Source organism: Pristis pectinata, chromosome 7 (genome assembly GCF_009764475.1).
Source record: "Pristis pectinata isolate sPriPec2 chromosome 7, sPriPec2.1.pri, whole genome shotgun sequence".
Classification (NCBI taxonomy): Eukaryota; Metazoa; Chordata; class Chondrichthyes; order Rhinopristiformes; family Pristidae; genus Pristis; species Pristis pectinata.
Genome location: NC_067411.1, coordinates 69332175 through 69348584, shown reverse-complemented (window position 1 = coordinate 69348584; position 16410 = coordinate 69332175). Strand labels below are relative to the sequence as shown.

The 16410-nt window shown below is 37.5% G+C and overlaps 1 protein-coding gene across 1 annotated transcript in view; it reads right to left on the bottom strand.

The window, feature by feature from the left end:
• Window positions 1-1229: 1229 nt before the first annotated feature.
• Window positions 1230-16410, bottom strand: part of auh (AU RNA binding protein/enoyl-CoA hydratase) — a 121899-nt gene continuing 106718 nt past the window's right edge. The window contains exons 7-11 of the mRNA XM_052020632.1: window positions 13297-13484; window positions 8884-8934; window positions 4263-4309; window positions 2102-2168; window positions 1230-1662 (exon numbers count right to left, since the gene is read on the bottom strand). Of these exons, the coding sequence (XP_051876592.1) occupies window positions 1585-1662; window positions 2102-2168; window positions 4263-4309; window positions 8884-8934; window positions 13297-13484 (431 nt within the window). The 3' untranslated portion in view covers window positions 1230-1584. The remainder of the gene's footprint in view (window positions 1663-2101; window positions 2169-4262; window positions 4310-8883; window positions 8935-13296; window positions 13485-16410) is intronic.

Sequence of the window (16410 nt, the reverse complement as noted above, 5' to 3'; positions counted from 1 at the left end):
TAATATTTCGAATGTATTTGCACTTTAGGGTCTGCAGTTGAATAAGCTGACCATCCACAGTCTGCTGAAGTAAGGCCTGTCAGTACAGATATTGATTAAAAATACAATGAGTTCTACAGATCCTACAAAGCACTGACTAATTAAGATAGGCTTCAATGTACAGTAGGTATTGACATCAATTTAAGAAGTTAATGAAAATTATTGAAATCTGCAAATATAACCAATTAAAATTTTTTACTGCTTCCAGAGAAGCTAAGTAGAATGCTCTGGGTGTAAAAAAAATCAGAATTTTCAACAACCATGTGAAGCAAATTCAAGTTAATTGCCTGTTCATATTAGAATTGCAGGAGGATCACTGGGGTTTGCGCATAATTTTTGGTGCTTTTCCTAATTTATTATTACAGTTCTGATGATCTATTCATATTCTCTGCTTTAAAAGCTGGCAACCAAGATCATCTAACTTATTAGCATTTAATAAGATGATGCGGTTGCATTCCAAAAGCAAATCTGCACTGGCTCTGCATTTATGCATTTTCTGAAGGCACTATTACAATATTCTAGGCAGTACTTTAATTTGAAAAGGCTGTTGAACAGGATTAGAAATATAATGTACAATGTGTCAAGTTCTTTCTCACCACCTAAAAACTACAACTATTCTTACTTCCTTTCGATGTTTATGTTCTAAGTTTTGAAGAGCTTGAGATGTGAAGGGTCAGACAATCTCAGTGTGTTGCATTAAGTATCACTTACTGGTGCAGCAGCAATTTCAACTGCCAGATTATTAAGGTAGTTTTGGAGGATGCCTCAATGTCTTGCAACTATTTTGTAATAACTGTGAGTTAACAAACTGACCAATTTATACTCGTTCTTCAATAATGGTAAGAGAACAAATGTAAACAAATACATACTTTGCATAAAAGTCCATTTATTTGATAATGCTATACAAAATCACATTTTTCTCATCAATGCTGACAACTCTGTGCTTTATGCTCCATTTTTAAATTGTAAAAGTTTGTTTTGGGCATTCAGAATTATATCTTATCCACAACATTCAAGTTTTAAGGAGATATTTAAATTCATGGGGTCAATTGCTAACTTGAATAACGTGATTAACATTTTTAACAAAGCTATATCAAAGGCACAACAGCGATAGGTAGGGCCGAAATTAATAGTTCATGCCTCTTCATTTAAACAGGGTGTATTATACAATTAAACACTTATATGGGTTAGAATACAAATCAATCATGAACCTACTGAGTGGTGGTACAGTTTGAGGTGCTAAATGGGCCAATTCCTATCTTATTTCTGGCATTAGTAACTGCTTCAAATTTATTCTGAATCAGAAGGAGAAATGGACCTCAGCTACAATATTTTATGCTTCATAAAATAGGGTAAATATGAATCCAAAATTTTATATGCAGCAAATGTTTAATGTACAGAAAAATATACAGCAGCACTATACATTTTCCATGAGATAATACACTTATGGCTCTTGGACAGTATTTCTTCAGTAAACATCTGAACACCACAGATAGAAAAACACCATAAATATTTTCTTTCATTCCACATGCTACTTGTGTCTTTTTATTCCCCAGTGTAGCAGGGTGGTCGTTTTTCTTTGAAGGCATTAAGTCCTTCAATTCTGTCCTTTGTTGGAATTACCTGTAATTTAAAAGAAATAGGATGAGATTCTGACTTCAAATTTTAAAAATGAAGTTGATTCTGGACACCTTAAATACTGCTCTAGTCTTAATTTCTGTATTGCTTCCAATCAGATATGAACACACCCAGAGACAGTTTTTCTTTCTTGCAGACTAACGGTAATGTTAAGTGCAATAATTATCTTGTTTAAAAATATGAACCCTCATCTCTATTAACACATTACATCAAGACTCCTGAGTCAGTCCTTGGCATTTTCAAACATCCCATTTGGTGTTTCCATTCTCATTAAATAATGGCCAAGAACAATTCCATTATGATGTGATCACTCCTGATGCAACTTCCTCTTGTTGCTGACTTTCTAGGAAAGAATTTATCAAAAACACTGTTACTGAAACCTAGCTTCAAAAGCAAATCTGAATATCTTCAAACTACTTCCTACCCACAAAGGAAATTGGCTGAACATGTGCTGCTGCTCATTTTCATACTGACCAGCTAATTTGTTTATCCTGTATTTTTTATAGGGGCTTGCAATGACAAAGCAGACAGCAATGAAGAAAACAACCAAAGAATACTTATATCTCCTTTTATATTTATTCATTAAATTTTATTAAATACATTTCTTTATCCACTCTTCATTAAACATACTGCTAAAATTCTAAAGGGATATGTATGTGATAGATTTTTAAAACTACTGCTTAGAGCAATAATGATCCAGACAACTTCTTGTATACTAAAATACAGCTTACAGGAATAAATGGCCAAAAGTTATAAACTTTTTCACAACTGAACACAACTGTTCACAGATGATTAATCTGTTTATTTTCCCTTCTCCAAAGTTTCATTGTAATGGGTGAGCCTGACATTAAAAAGTAACTGCGCTTTCAAAAGAGAAGGTCATTGTAACCAGACTGGACAATTCTCAAGCAGGATATGTTGGCAGGCACACCAAGATTGCTTCAAAACTTTTGAACAAAACCTCATCACATTGACTTGAGAAAGTTTATATTTTGGCAGTTAGTGTATCTTCTGTATTGTGAATTTCTGTGATATTTCATCCTCTTAGTCTGGAATCACCTTAGGCAAAATTGTAGATTGAGACCAGCAATCATATTGCTTTTTTTCCCTTTGCAGATTATGTAGTTATAATTCCTCTTTAATTCAGAGGGTGATAATGTGACTTAGCAACACTAGGATAAAATTTTGAATCAGCAAAGCTGGTGTGGGTTAGACATCTGCAACTGTTAGATTTCCATGCAATGTGACTATGGAAAATTCCCACATATGCTGCTCCAGGAAGGGCAAGGATTGGATCATTGTTTTGGCTATAGTGTACTGAAATTAACTCGGTTTCCACGAGCAGGTGAGATTATAGTGGAATTCTGCACTCTTCAGCATCTTAGTCCGAGTCTCGAGGCAGCACAAATTAAATAAAACAAGTTGTAGTGAAGAGACCAGGACTTATCTTGCATTTCAAAAATGTTGTTGAAGTAGTTAGTATCTTTGATAAAGGTACCTATATTGTTCAATGCTTTGTGATGTCACCTGGACCAACCAAGATCTACTGATGGATGGATAAATTGAATGTTTGTTGTATCATTCCTTGCCCCCTAGGGAATGGAAATGGAAGTCTCAGCAGGAGAAGGACCAGAATGAGGGGGAAGAAAACTTAAGAGGATAGCGGCATATAGCTTGGAAAATTGTGGTTGGAGATAGTTTTGAGTGTGACTTAAAATAGTGAGGGTGGTCAGAAACTGATTGTGAATGAGTATGAGAGTTTGTATGGATGAGGAAGGAGGAAGGGAGAGACAATTAAATCGGGGAAGAACTCTGTCATGCATAGGACTTTGATGTTCCTGTGAAAGGTCAGCATTTGTTTTCCATTCTCATGGCTTGAGAAGATGGGGATAGCATTCTTCTTGAAATGCTGTAGTCTTTGCCAGGGATTCAATGATTTAGTAGTTGAAAGAGGGAGCATAAAGGAATCAGGATGAGAATCTGTGAAGGCATTGCATTGTGAGACGAAAGGAATTAAACAAAATGAGGTTGCTGGAAGAAGCAGACAGCTGAGGGGAGAATGGACAATTTGAGATTTGATAAAGAAAGGATGTAATTGTGTTAGATTCTTACTGTGCAGATGAATAAAGGATTGCATTTAATTTTGCCCATCAAATAGAGGTTAAATGTGAAGGAAGAAAGTATTTATCTGGTAAAAGACTGAATAGGAGCCAAATGATTCCCAACAGAGAAGGGCTTTCTCCTGAATAGCTAATGTGACTTGTGTAACTGTTGTAATTCCTGCTTTGTAACTAGGTGCTTGGAAGAGTGCCCTTCTTTATTTGAGAATCACCTGGCTGTTGTTCAGACTTTAACCAGATAGTACAGTCCTCCTTTACATTTATCCTCTATTTAATGGAATTAACTAAATGTAATCTTTCATTTAATCAGCTGTTTTGGCCAGAAAATATACTAGTAAAATTAAAGCTGAGGGAGGACAAAAAGAAAAATATTGTAAGGATGTGAAAGAGTAGCTCTTCTACATGATACTGAAGAGCAACACAGCTAAAAGACTAAAACAACCAACATGAACACATCACATCTACCTGAGCATACCAGCTTCTTCAATTTCTAAGCCTGTTTTCAAATCAACCTGAAAAAAGAAACCAAATATTATTAAATGGGAAAGGAAAAGACAGGGAAGGGAGGGAGAAAGATGGAGGAGGATGACGTGGAAAAATAAACTGAATCTTACCTGTAATGGGTACTGTAGCAAGTTATGAAATCCTCACCTGCATCTTTACATATTTTATTTGACACTGAAGTGACACCGGATGTTAACAGCTATCTCGTTTATTCTACAGATCATCAAATAGATGCCAAACTTACAAATTGTAAGTTTCATATTCATATGTTATTAACCTTATTTAAATATCCTCCATCATCCTTTGGACATAAGCATTCACTCATACAGACAAGCCTTGCGTACATCAACATTAATGCTTAGCCTATCCTGTATAAGCAGGGAAAACTTATTTCTTCTCCATTTGTTTCTCAGTTCAGGTTATTTGTTTCCAACAGACCTGCATAAAATGATCAACCTTGCTACTCAACCCCACCTACTAGGTATTCCATGCTGCCTTCCTACCAATAGGTCATTTGTCCACAGTAAAGTAAATGTTTGTAAGACGCTTAAGATAATAAATCAACTAACAGCTCCTCCATGTGATAGCCTGACTCATTAACTCCTTTTAGTTTCATTGGTTGCACAATATGACTAAAAAAATTGTTAACTTTGTGATCCTACTTTAACATAAAACACACCCAATTTGTTAGTGAGTTTATTTTCACAATAATTAATATACAAAAATCTTGCAATATGACACCAAAGTACACTTCAACTTCATAGAAGGAACAGCTATATTCCAGATATTCCTTTACTGCAAAAGGTGGTAGATTGGTGATTTGATCTGCAGCAGCACAAGACCGTGAGACGAGACTTATTTTCAAAGAACATGTAAAGGAATTAATTATTTGCAGATTCCCTGGGTAGCAATAGCTTTAGATAAAAGCAACTCGGGTAGAGTTGCAGTTGTAAGGATAGTCCTTGTTGAACTGTTCAATCTGAAGCTAGCTGTACACTTGGAACCTGGCAAAATCATCCCCAAGCAACTACAAATGCAACAGTAATAACTGATGACACAAATTACAAGAAAGGTAATTGCCAGTCGAAATGTTAGTGCTTTTAAAAACCTATTCAACAGGATAAATATTATAACATTAAACAAAACGCACAAACCAAATGTTTCAAAGTATCTTTCTTTAAAAAATGCTTAAACAAGTTAGACTACAGAATGAGCTAGCTGCGCACTACGTGTGGTCCTCTGCTCATGACTGAGAATTCTGTTTACTGACCAAATTAAAATTAAATGCTGTTAGCAAAGCCTTATTTTCCTTTTAAAAAAAAAATTAATTTTTCAAGAATTGGGTTTAGCCAAAACTGTTAAATGTAGTTTCAGGTCATTGCAATTGCATCAAAAATGAGGCCCTATGGTATTTACTTCTAAGCTGTAACCCACTGGCTGTTTTATTTAAAATCCTACACTTTATCAGGAGCTCAACGTCTACAAGGCTGGTAAAGATAGAAGCTCTGTCATGTTTAAAAATCCTATGTCAATTTCAGCTGCGGCTAATCTGATAAATGACTTGACATTTGCAAGTACCACCTAGAGTGTTTAGGGTCAATTTTAAACATAGGCAGATATTGAAGTGGGACAGAGGCTAATTAGGTGGACCATCTTTCCAAAATCTTAAAATAGTTGCTGTGCCTAGGCCGGTTTGTAAGAGCCTCATGGCATATGAAACTTGCAGTGAGAGTGGGCCTGTCGTCATTGTAGGCTCTGGATATGAATTCTGGTCTTATTGAAGAGGCAAAGAGTTGAACTGCAACAAATCCTTATCATTGGAAGTTGGGAATCTGCATAAACAACCTGTGCAGGACTATTTCTGGCACATGAACAGTATTTTCCATTGGATTTCAATGAAGGGGAAACAATTGCAAACAATGAAGCTTAATTGTATAGCTTGATTTAGAAGTTTTAAAATGTTGTGTATTTAAGTGCTTAGTTTTGATTAACAAAAATTGTCTTTAACTCTATGATAGTTCTCTAATCATGTTTGAATTATGTCAGTAATATTCTGTGTTCAATAGTTCTGGTTTAGCCATCAGATGAAAATCTCACTGACACAAGCAATGGTAGAATAAATCAGTAAAGATGCATTTAAGGAAAAGTTAATAAATGCAAGATGAAAAAAGTATAGAAACAATAAATTGAAGGAGGCCTCTGTGTGGCGTCACAATAACGGCCAATTGGGCTGACAGCTTGTTTGTGTTTGCAGATTACATGTAATTCTATGGTGATATGTAGTTTTCTTTTATAAATGGAAAGCTCAGATAGCCCTGGGACACTGTGTCCAGTTTATCATCTGAATCCACAGAAGATTTTTAAGTGTCTTGTATTCTTTGGGGAAAGAATGTTTCTTCACTTTTAGTACCAAACAATAGCAAGTCATAGACCATTGATGGGTAAAACTATCATCACACCCATCCCAACATATACATTCAAGATTGGTAAATGTGTTTTTACTTTACCTTTACCAAAAATCACTGATTCTTGTGCCCTAGATCAGAATGGTTAACTAGCTATAGTTTTGTTCCAGTACTAACCTCAAGCTGCAGGGGTAAAAAAAAAATACCATGGGGTATTACCAAACTTGGACAACTAAAAGTTTTATTCGAGCTGAAGGAAATATGAGCCATCAGACCAACTCGGTATCCAGAAGCAAAGTCCATGCTAATTCAAGTCACCTAATGTATCAGCTCCAGGGTTAACAAAATCCATTTTCATAAAGGCAAGTAGATGGAGCTTTGTATTGATAATCAAACATCACTCATTCACACCATGCCACTGTAGGATATCACTCTGGGGGAAAGATTATGGCTAGCTAATGGAAATAAAGCTTCGAAGTTCATGTTAGCCCTAAGTATTCTTCAGTCACAATTTGATCATTTTGATGTATCTACGGAGTCTTATTTTAACAAATAGTACATAAGGAGGCCAACACTAAAAATGAAGGAAGTATAAATTATGAAATCCAACAAAAACTGTAAATGCTGGAAATACTTGGCTTAGCAGCAACTGTGGGGGAAAAAGAAAGCTAATGTTTTCAGGCCAAAGGCTCTTCATCAGAACCAAGCGATTTTGCATCATTAATAGCCAACAAACTCTGAGTATAGATTTTGGTCTGGGAAAAAAATACACAATTTTAAACACCCTGCAAATTTAAATTCCAGGTCCTACACTAAGGTTCATTGTGCAATACTTGTCACCCAGTGTAAAGTTCTTTATAAGCAGCATGCGGTTATAAACATTTCTTCAGTTGCTATTTATTCAGTTATTTAGGAAGGCTATATTACTTTTCTGGGATGTACACCTAGACAAACGTTTAATTGTTCTGGAAAACTGCTGAAAGGGATACAGTGAAACTTCGATAATGTGGCATAACTTTCATGGTGCTGGATTGGCAGATTTTCTGAACTATTGGATATTATTCTATTAATACCTCAGCACTTTTTCAATCCATTTTTTTAAGATGTTATACAGTATAATAAATTTTCCAATGAAACAGGTAAATGGAGAGGCAGTGCAGGAATCGGGGGCCTCTGCAAGTGGAAAGGGAGCCTCAGCAAACATTACCTGGCAAGCCAGATATTGAACCATGGGGATTTCTGAATAGTTGGATACTGGATTATCTAGTTTACCGTATAATAAGTTCTAAAAGCCTTCATACTGTTGATCAAGGAAGGTCTTACAGGGAAGGAGACAAAGACAGAACTTTAGGCAAGAATTTTGAGAGTCTAGGTCCTAGGTGGCAGAAGGCCTTTCAACGTGGAATGGAGAGGAGTATTATGCGAGAATGTCAGATTCAGAGGAATGTCAGTATTTTTTTGGAGCAATAATGGAACAGAGAAGGTTAGAGAGAAAAAAGGTAACCTTTTGAAAGAGTCACAAAGTACATGATAAAACTTTGATGTACATGCATTCTCATATACATGTTTTCTCATATACATCCAAGTGGCTATGCCACACATTATTTGTGTGTCTGCTCACACTTACAACACTTCAAAAAGCACAATCTTGCCTGACCTTAAGAAAAGAAATAACAGATGAGGATGTTGACCAGAAATGGAAGAGGAATCTAGGACTAAAAAAATCTAGAGACCCTTCAAGGAAACTATTCTGGAAATCCTTGGAATAAGAATAAAACAGAGGCATCCCTTGTAAACGCACCTCAATTCCTGGTGGCCTAAAACAGAATGGCCACATTAAGTGGATAAGACAGTAGCATTTTGTGAATCAGACTGGTGGTGTTGCAAAGCTAACAACTATTTGCATCAGAACTCTTGCACCATCTGTGCAATTCACAAGTGAAATAACAAGTGGCAATATTCACTTTTACACCAATTCCTGATGGCTGCAGCCCCCTAAAGCTACAGTTGAGAATTTATCGTGATGTTTGAAAATTTAGCTCCAAATAAGGATGGATAGTATTTTGCACAGTGACTAAGAATAACCAATTTTAAATATCAGCTATGTTTCTTGTACTGTTATTCAACAGGAGGTGTTAAGACAAATAAGAGACAAAACATAGTCAAACCAAATTTACCTCTATCCCTCGGTCGATGGCTAGTTTTGCTAATCTCACTGCAATAGGCCCCTTAAAAATATAACAATAATAAATTATTAGCACAGGTTTACCTAACTTGAGAATCTTAGCCGCACATGGTAAATAAACATATTAATTAGTCAAGTGTATAACAAAAGTCTTTTAATCAATCCAAACAATGTAAATTATGCAGCTCACATAACTAAAACTACTTGTCTTGAAACACATTTGATCAGAAAGGGGTAAGAATACTGCACTTAAAATAAATTTCCCAGCAGGTTATAATACTCTTTTCCCAAACACCACAATCAATTCTGCTGCATTCTACAATGCCAGGGAGTGACAGGAGGGGCATTTGACCTTGCAAATTTCCCACACAGTGAGTCTTTGTTCTCGACATTGCCATTGGATAAATGACACCAAAAGGCAAACTCATTCTTTGAGTTTCCTCTAAACATGTTAAGCAGAAAAAAAAATTGGCACATGCTAAACACAAGAAAGAAAGACAGATGAATAAATGTTTGGTCGAGATTGTTGGTCTTAAGGATGGTCTTAACTCTCAAATTCACCCAACATATAACCCGTAAGCAGGGAGGGAAAATGGTCATCAAATCTGGCAAGGTCATTTAATGTGGAGAGCTAGCTGGAAAGATTTCATTAACATGAAATTTCCCACCATATGAATGACCAAGTCAACAAGCACGAGGTATCACCACCTACAGAAGTCCCCGGAGTCAGTCCGTGGACATTGTATGATCAGAGAGGAGTCTGCAATCACAGGGGAAAGAGGAAAAGCCAAAGTTTTTCTTGAAAGACCAGGACTAGTCACCAGCAGTGCTGATGGGGTTGGTGGAGTGGCACAGCTGACGGAGGTGCTGCCTCACAGCACCAGAGACCCGCGTTTAATTCTGACCTCCGGTGCTGTCTGGGTGGAGTTTGTACCTTCTCCCTGTGACCCCGTGAGTTTCTTCTGGGTGCTTCAGTTTCCTTCCACATCCCAAAGATGTGTTGTTTGTAGGTTAATTGGCTGCTGTAAAGCATGTAGGTGAGTGATAGAATTGAAGGGTAGTTGATGGTCGGCACAGACTTGTTGGGCTGAAGGGACTGTTTCCATATTGTGTCTTTCAGTCACAGAGAGATGCTTATATGGTTGTGCTGGCTGGTTCCACCCACCTCCCATTGCTAAGAAATCCCTCGTAGTAATAATACATTTAAAACCAAGCTCCTTATTGCACTCTGGGAGCTGCCTTTAAATAATGTTAATTATTAAAAATATCGAGCAGTCAGCAATCAAGTGGGTGAATGTAGGCAAAGCATCTATAAAATAGAAAACTGATTATGTTAGTTAAAGGTGATAACACAGATTAAAACTGGGAAGGAATGTTCCAAAAAGTTTGGTGCTGTGATCCCTGTTGAGAACTATTCATATGAGCGATTTGTATTTTGGAATTGGAGGTACAATTCAAATGGGCTATGTAATTGGAAAATGAACTTCAATGTAGGTAACCATGAAGTAATGTATTTTGATAAGTAAAAAGAAACTACATCTCCAAGGAATATGAGTGTCTTAATGGGGTTTACCAGATTACAAACAACTAGAAAAACACTGTAAATTCATTTGGCCAGATCAAAAGAAAACAAAACTCTGGGCTCATTTTTAGAAAGACATTTGAAAAGTTAACATTCATCTTGCACAGACCATAATGCAGCTCACTTGGAGGACAGAAAAGTTTTGCTCTCCATACTACTGAAATACTGCAAAGTCACTGAAGGAGGCACAAACAAGATTTACTGAATTCAGCAATTATGTCCATCAATAAAGATTGAAGAGTTAAGTTTCTTTTCTCTAGCTAGATCTAGAAATGTTTCTATTTACAGGTATGACCAGAACCAGGGGCCAAAATAGAAGTCATGAATAAATCTGATACATAATTACTTACAAACTTTGTTCACCCAGAGAGTGGTTGGAAAGTAAAATGTACTATTACAAGAAATATTTAAGGTGACTAGCACAGATGTATATAAATGTGAGGGGGAAAGAAATGGAAAAAGAGATTGATGAGGTTAGACAAATGAGGATGGGAAGAGGCTTTGGGAAGCACAAACACCGGGAGAAAGCTTTGCTTCAGGGCAATAAATAATGTGTAATACCATGCAAGTGCCTCAACACAACACAGGAAAGTTGGATAACCTGCAAATTATTGCTGGAAAGAAGGTCAAGAACATAATTACCTCAAGGTCACCTTCCACATTTTTCTTTTAACTATTTGACCATTGTGCAGTGTATCACTTTGGTTTACATCAATACCAAGGCCCACATCAGGGATAAAAGAGGAAGTTGGAAGAGGTGGGGAGGTCCTTAATGAATACTTTGCTTTGGTATTCACCAGAGAGAGAGAGAGAGAGAGAGAGAGAGAGAGAGAGAGAGAGAGAGAGAGAGAGAGAGAGAGACCTTAACGTCTATGAGGATGACGTACGACAGACTGATATGCTAGGGCATGTCGATGTGAGGAAGGAGAATGTGTTGGAACTATTGAAAAACATCAGGATAGATAAGTCACCAGGGCCAGCCGAGATATATCCAAGGTTATTACGGGAAGCTAGAGAAGAGAATACTGCATCTTTGGTGACAATCTTTGCATCCTCACTCGCCACAGGAGTAGTGCCGAATGATTGGAGGGTGGCAAATGTTGTTCCTTTGTTCAAGGAAGGAAGTAGGGATAACCCTGGGAATTACAGACCAGTGAGTCTTACTTCAGTGGTGGGCAAATTACAGGAGAAGATTCTTAGAGACAGGATTTATGGGCATTTAGAGAAGCATAGACTGATTAGGGACAGTCAGCATGGCTTTGTGAGGGGCAGGTTGTGCCTCATGAGGCTGAATGAATTCTTTGAGGATGTGACAAAGCACATTGATAAAGGTAGAGCAGTGGATGTGGTGTACATGGATTTTAGTAAGGTGTTTGATAAGGTTCCTCATGGAAGGCTTATTCAGAAAGTCAGGAGGCATGGGATCCAGTGAAACTTGGCTGTGTGGATTCAGAATTGGCTCACCCATAGAAGACAGAGGGTGGTGGTAGATGGAGCGTATTCTGCCCGGAGGTCGGTGACCAGTGGCGTTCCGCAGGGATCTGTTCTGGGACCCGTGCTTTTTGTGATTTTTATAAATGACTGGGATGAGGATGTGGAAGAGTGGGTTAGTAAGTTTGCTGATGATACAAAAGTTGGTGGTGTTGTGGATAGTATAGAAGGTTGCTGTAGATTACAACAGGATATTGATAGAATGCAGACCTGGGCTGAGAAGTGGCAGATGAGTTCAACCCAGATAAGTGTGAAGTGATAAACTTCGGGAGATCGAATTCGAAGGCAGAATACAAGGTTAATGGCAGGATTCTTAGCAGCGTGGAGGAACAGGGGGATCTTTTGGTCCACGTCCATAGATCCCTCAAGGTTGCCACGCAGGTCGTTAGGGTTGTTAAGAAGGCGTATGGTGTGTTGGCCTTCATTAGTCCGGGTATTGAGTTCAAGAGCCACGAGATGATGTTGCAGCTCTATAGAGCTTTGGTCAGACCACACTTGGAGTATTGTGTTCAGTTCTGGTTGCCTCGTTATACGAAGGATGTGGAAGCTTTAGAGAGGGTGCAGAGGAGATTTACCAGGATGTTGCCTGGATTGGAGAGCATGTCTTATAGGTTGAGTGAGCTAGGGCTTTTCTCTTTGGAGAGGAGGAGGATGAGAGGTGACTTGATTGAGGTGTACAAGATGATAAGAGGCATAGATCGAGTGGACAGTCAGAGACTTTTTCCCAGGGTGATAATTGCTAACATGAGGGGACATAATTTTAAGGTAATTGGAAGAAGATTTAAGGGGGATGTCAGGGGTAAGTGTTTTTTTTTACGCAGAGCGTGGAACGCACTGCCGGCAGAGGTTGTGGGGGCAGATACAGTAGGGACGTTTAATAGACTCTTAGATAGACACATGAATGATAGAAAAATAGGGAGCTATGTGGGAGGGAAGGGTTAGATAGATCTTAGAGCAGGATAGAATGTCGGCACAACATTGTGGGCCGAAGGGCCTGTACTGTGCCGTAGTCTTCTATGTTCACATTTATTAGTATTAGAATCAGGAAGTTCAGAATCTTGAGCACAAAAAAATTGGGCCATCATTTCTGCAGAGTACTGTGGGACTGCTGCACTGTCAGAGGTGTGTTCCATTTCTGAAGTACAGATCAAATCCATGAACAGAAGTATTCTGCTGTGAGCTAGTCACTTGGGGGTTGGGCCCATGTCCTAGCAATCCTATTGCTGGTGTCACAGCTTTGTTTAGTATTATAAATTCTTTGAAAGGAAATTGCAAATTTAAAAAAATGTACTGCGAAATCTTGTAAAGAAAAATATTAAAGGATTTATGTACCTGAGGTAAAAATTCTTTTGCAAGGGATACTGCTCGGTGATAGGCTGCATCTCCTGCTTCATTTTGCTCCACAACATGACTAACCAGACCAATTGCTTTTGCTTCAGTGCCGTCAACTACTCGTCCAGAAAAGATAAGTTCCTTTGCCAGGGATACTCCTACAATACGAGGGAGGCGCTGCGTACCACCTGTTTTAAAAAAAACAGTGCAAAACTGCTTCAGCAAACTGCTATCATGAATGAATGAACTGTTACAACGATGTAAAAAAGAATACTGCCAGCCCCACCTCTCAGACACACAAAAAAACCGAAAATATACTTAAGTATGCAAAAAATGAAACATTATTTAACTGTAAATCTTATGTTATCATATGCTATATATGTCACTGTCTTTTCTTCTAAGGGGATGTAAAGTGAGATTTTTAAAATATACCTTTTTAATAGAAGAAAATACTATATTTAAAACAAAAAGTTTGTTTTCCTGGGTCTGTATGCGGTTTCTTTGAATGGACGTATAATTCACAGTGACGCTTTGAAAGAGTGCTAGCCTATATTGCTTGCCTGTTACCCAGCAACAGGCTGAAAAAGTTTTGTTAAACTACCCAAAATGGCAATAAAAGAGATCAGCATTCAGAATCCAGACAGTAACTTATTTAAGTTAAATAACAAATCTGTAACTAGAAATTTAGTATCAGTAATCCACTGTTGGATTGTGTATAATACACCTTGGTTACAACAGAAGGAACATCTCCTCAGGGTGCCTCACCAAAGTCAGGGTGCAGTTTTTAATCCAGCATGGTTTAAAACCATTAATATACCAAAATGTTGGAAAAGCCCAATTTGGGAATTAAATGTGTCATCTTTACCTAATCTGGTCCACATGGCCAAGATTCACAGCACTGCAGTTGACTGTTACCTGCCTTGTAAAATAATCTAATTAATGACAATTAGGGATTGGCATTTAATATTAAGTTTGCTAGCAAGACCAATATACTGTGATTGAATTGAAATTTAAAAGAATCATTTACATAGCACCGGTTAAGTTACATTCTTGCCAACTACCTTCCAACATCTAGATATTTTGGTACTGACAAAGGGTCCTTGAACTGACACATTAACTCTGTTTCTCTTCCTACAGATGCAGCCTGACCTGCTGAGTATTTCTAGCATTTTCTGTTTTTGTTTTGGATGTTTTATTATTAGTCCATCCTCAACCTGAAGGATATTGATGATGAATTACACAGAGGGAAAACTGACCCTGCCAGCTAGCCTCCTGTAATGCACAAGATGATGATGGCAAGTTTCAAAAGTTATTGTGATACCAATTCCCATTTTCTGCTTTTTCAGTCTTGAAGTTTTTTGATTTGATATTATCACAAATTAAAAGTTAAATATCTTGAAGAAAATGCAACTGAAGATGCCAACCAATATACTACCGTTCTACTAAATTCATGTAATTTGAACCTGTGGGTGCTAAAGGTTCAATATTGATTACTTAGGTGTGACTTGCATTTTCACTTCTCAGTCAAATGCAAATTATTTAAAGTGAAGAGGACATAGGGTAGGTTATTGTCTTTACCGCCTGGCATTAAGTATTGCTTGAGTGAAGTAGAGGAGCAAAATTAGCTGCTCTTATTTTACTACAAATTTGCTTTGTACAACATGATATCCAGATCTTTATTGTTCAAAATAAAACTTCTGATAAGGCAAATATCAGTCTAGGGAAACAATCCAAACTTGGAAAGTATGACAACAGTTCACTAAATTGGCTATCTGGAGTCAGTTGAAAGACCCGGGAGGTTAAGTGCAAGAAGTTTTATGATTTGAGAAACAGCACCAAGGTAAATAATAAACATAATCCAACTTTAACATGGTTGTCAAGGACACAAATAGAACATGCTTTGAAGTGTTATTTTTAAGCAATATAAAAGAAAGAAAGCAAATGCTCAGACAGTCACAGTCACATTGATGAATGTATTGCCAGGTGGCTCTTGAGACTGTCCTAATTAAAATCGCACTACTTGTATTTAAAGGCCAAAATGCTATGAACAAGGTCTGAAGTGGGAAAAGCAGTAGGTTCTTATATGGATAATGACAGCACATGAACAGCTTATCCAGTGACTTACAAGAGGGAAATTCTGGAAGTTACAGATCTTATAGAAGACTGCACTACATCTGAATACGTTATATCAACATGTCCCCATAGATTAGCTGTATACAAGTGCTACTTAGTTTAATGAAAACACAATATCTAAATGGATCTATTATGCCAATATACTAATTGGGTCCCATATGTTCCTTTTACAGGCAAAGAAAAGGCAGAGGGGCTCTTCAAGTACCTAACAAGAAGATTCACCAAAGCACTCTGCTTCACGACCCATAGTTGAATCAATCATTTTTCAGATAGGAATTCTGTGATTTTCATTTTATGATATGAAGATGAAAAGAGACAAGTCACAGATGGAAAAGTGAGAGATGCTCATTGAAAGAGTAGCAGGCAATTTAAGTATTAAATATTCCAATAGATTTTTTTGATACATCGCTTTCTGGCTATCTTTACCAAATACATACTCGACTTCACACCCAAGGCAATGGATGCAAGGTTGCCAGCATTTGGTTATTTAAATGCGAACAAGACCAGTTGTAATTAGTGAAAATAAAAAAAATGCTGGAAATCTGAATTAAAAACAAAGTTCTAGAAAAATTTAGATCAGGCAGCACCCATGGAAAGAAAGCAGTTGACATTTCAGGTTGAAGACCATCAGAACTGAGAAAGAGAGAAAATAAGTTAGTTTAGGTAGCAGATAAGATGGGGGAAGGCACTCGGTAGAACAAAGGGAATTTCTGTGATAGGTTTAAATAATGTAGCTGTTAAGCTGCCTGCAGGACTCAACACATCCAGATAAAATTGTTGTTCCATGAGGTGCATTGGACCTCATAAAAGCAGTGGAAATTGCAAAGGCTGATTCATTGAATGTGGAGGCTGGTGGAATAGAAGGGGAGGACAAGGAGAAACTCTGTTCTTACTCTGTCCAGGTGCAAGGATGAGCAATACCTGTTCTCTCACCTCTTCCCTTTCAACCATCCAGGGACCCAACAGTCTTTCCAGGTAAGG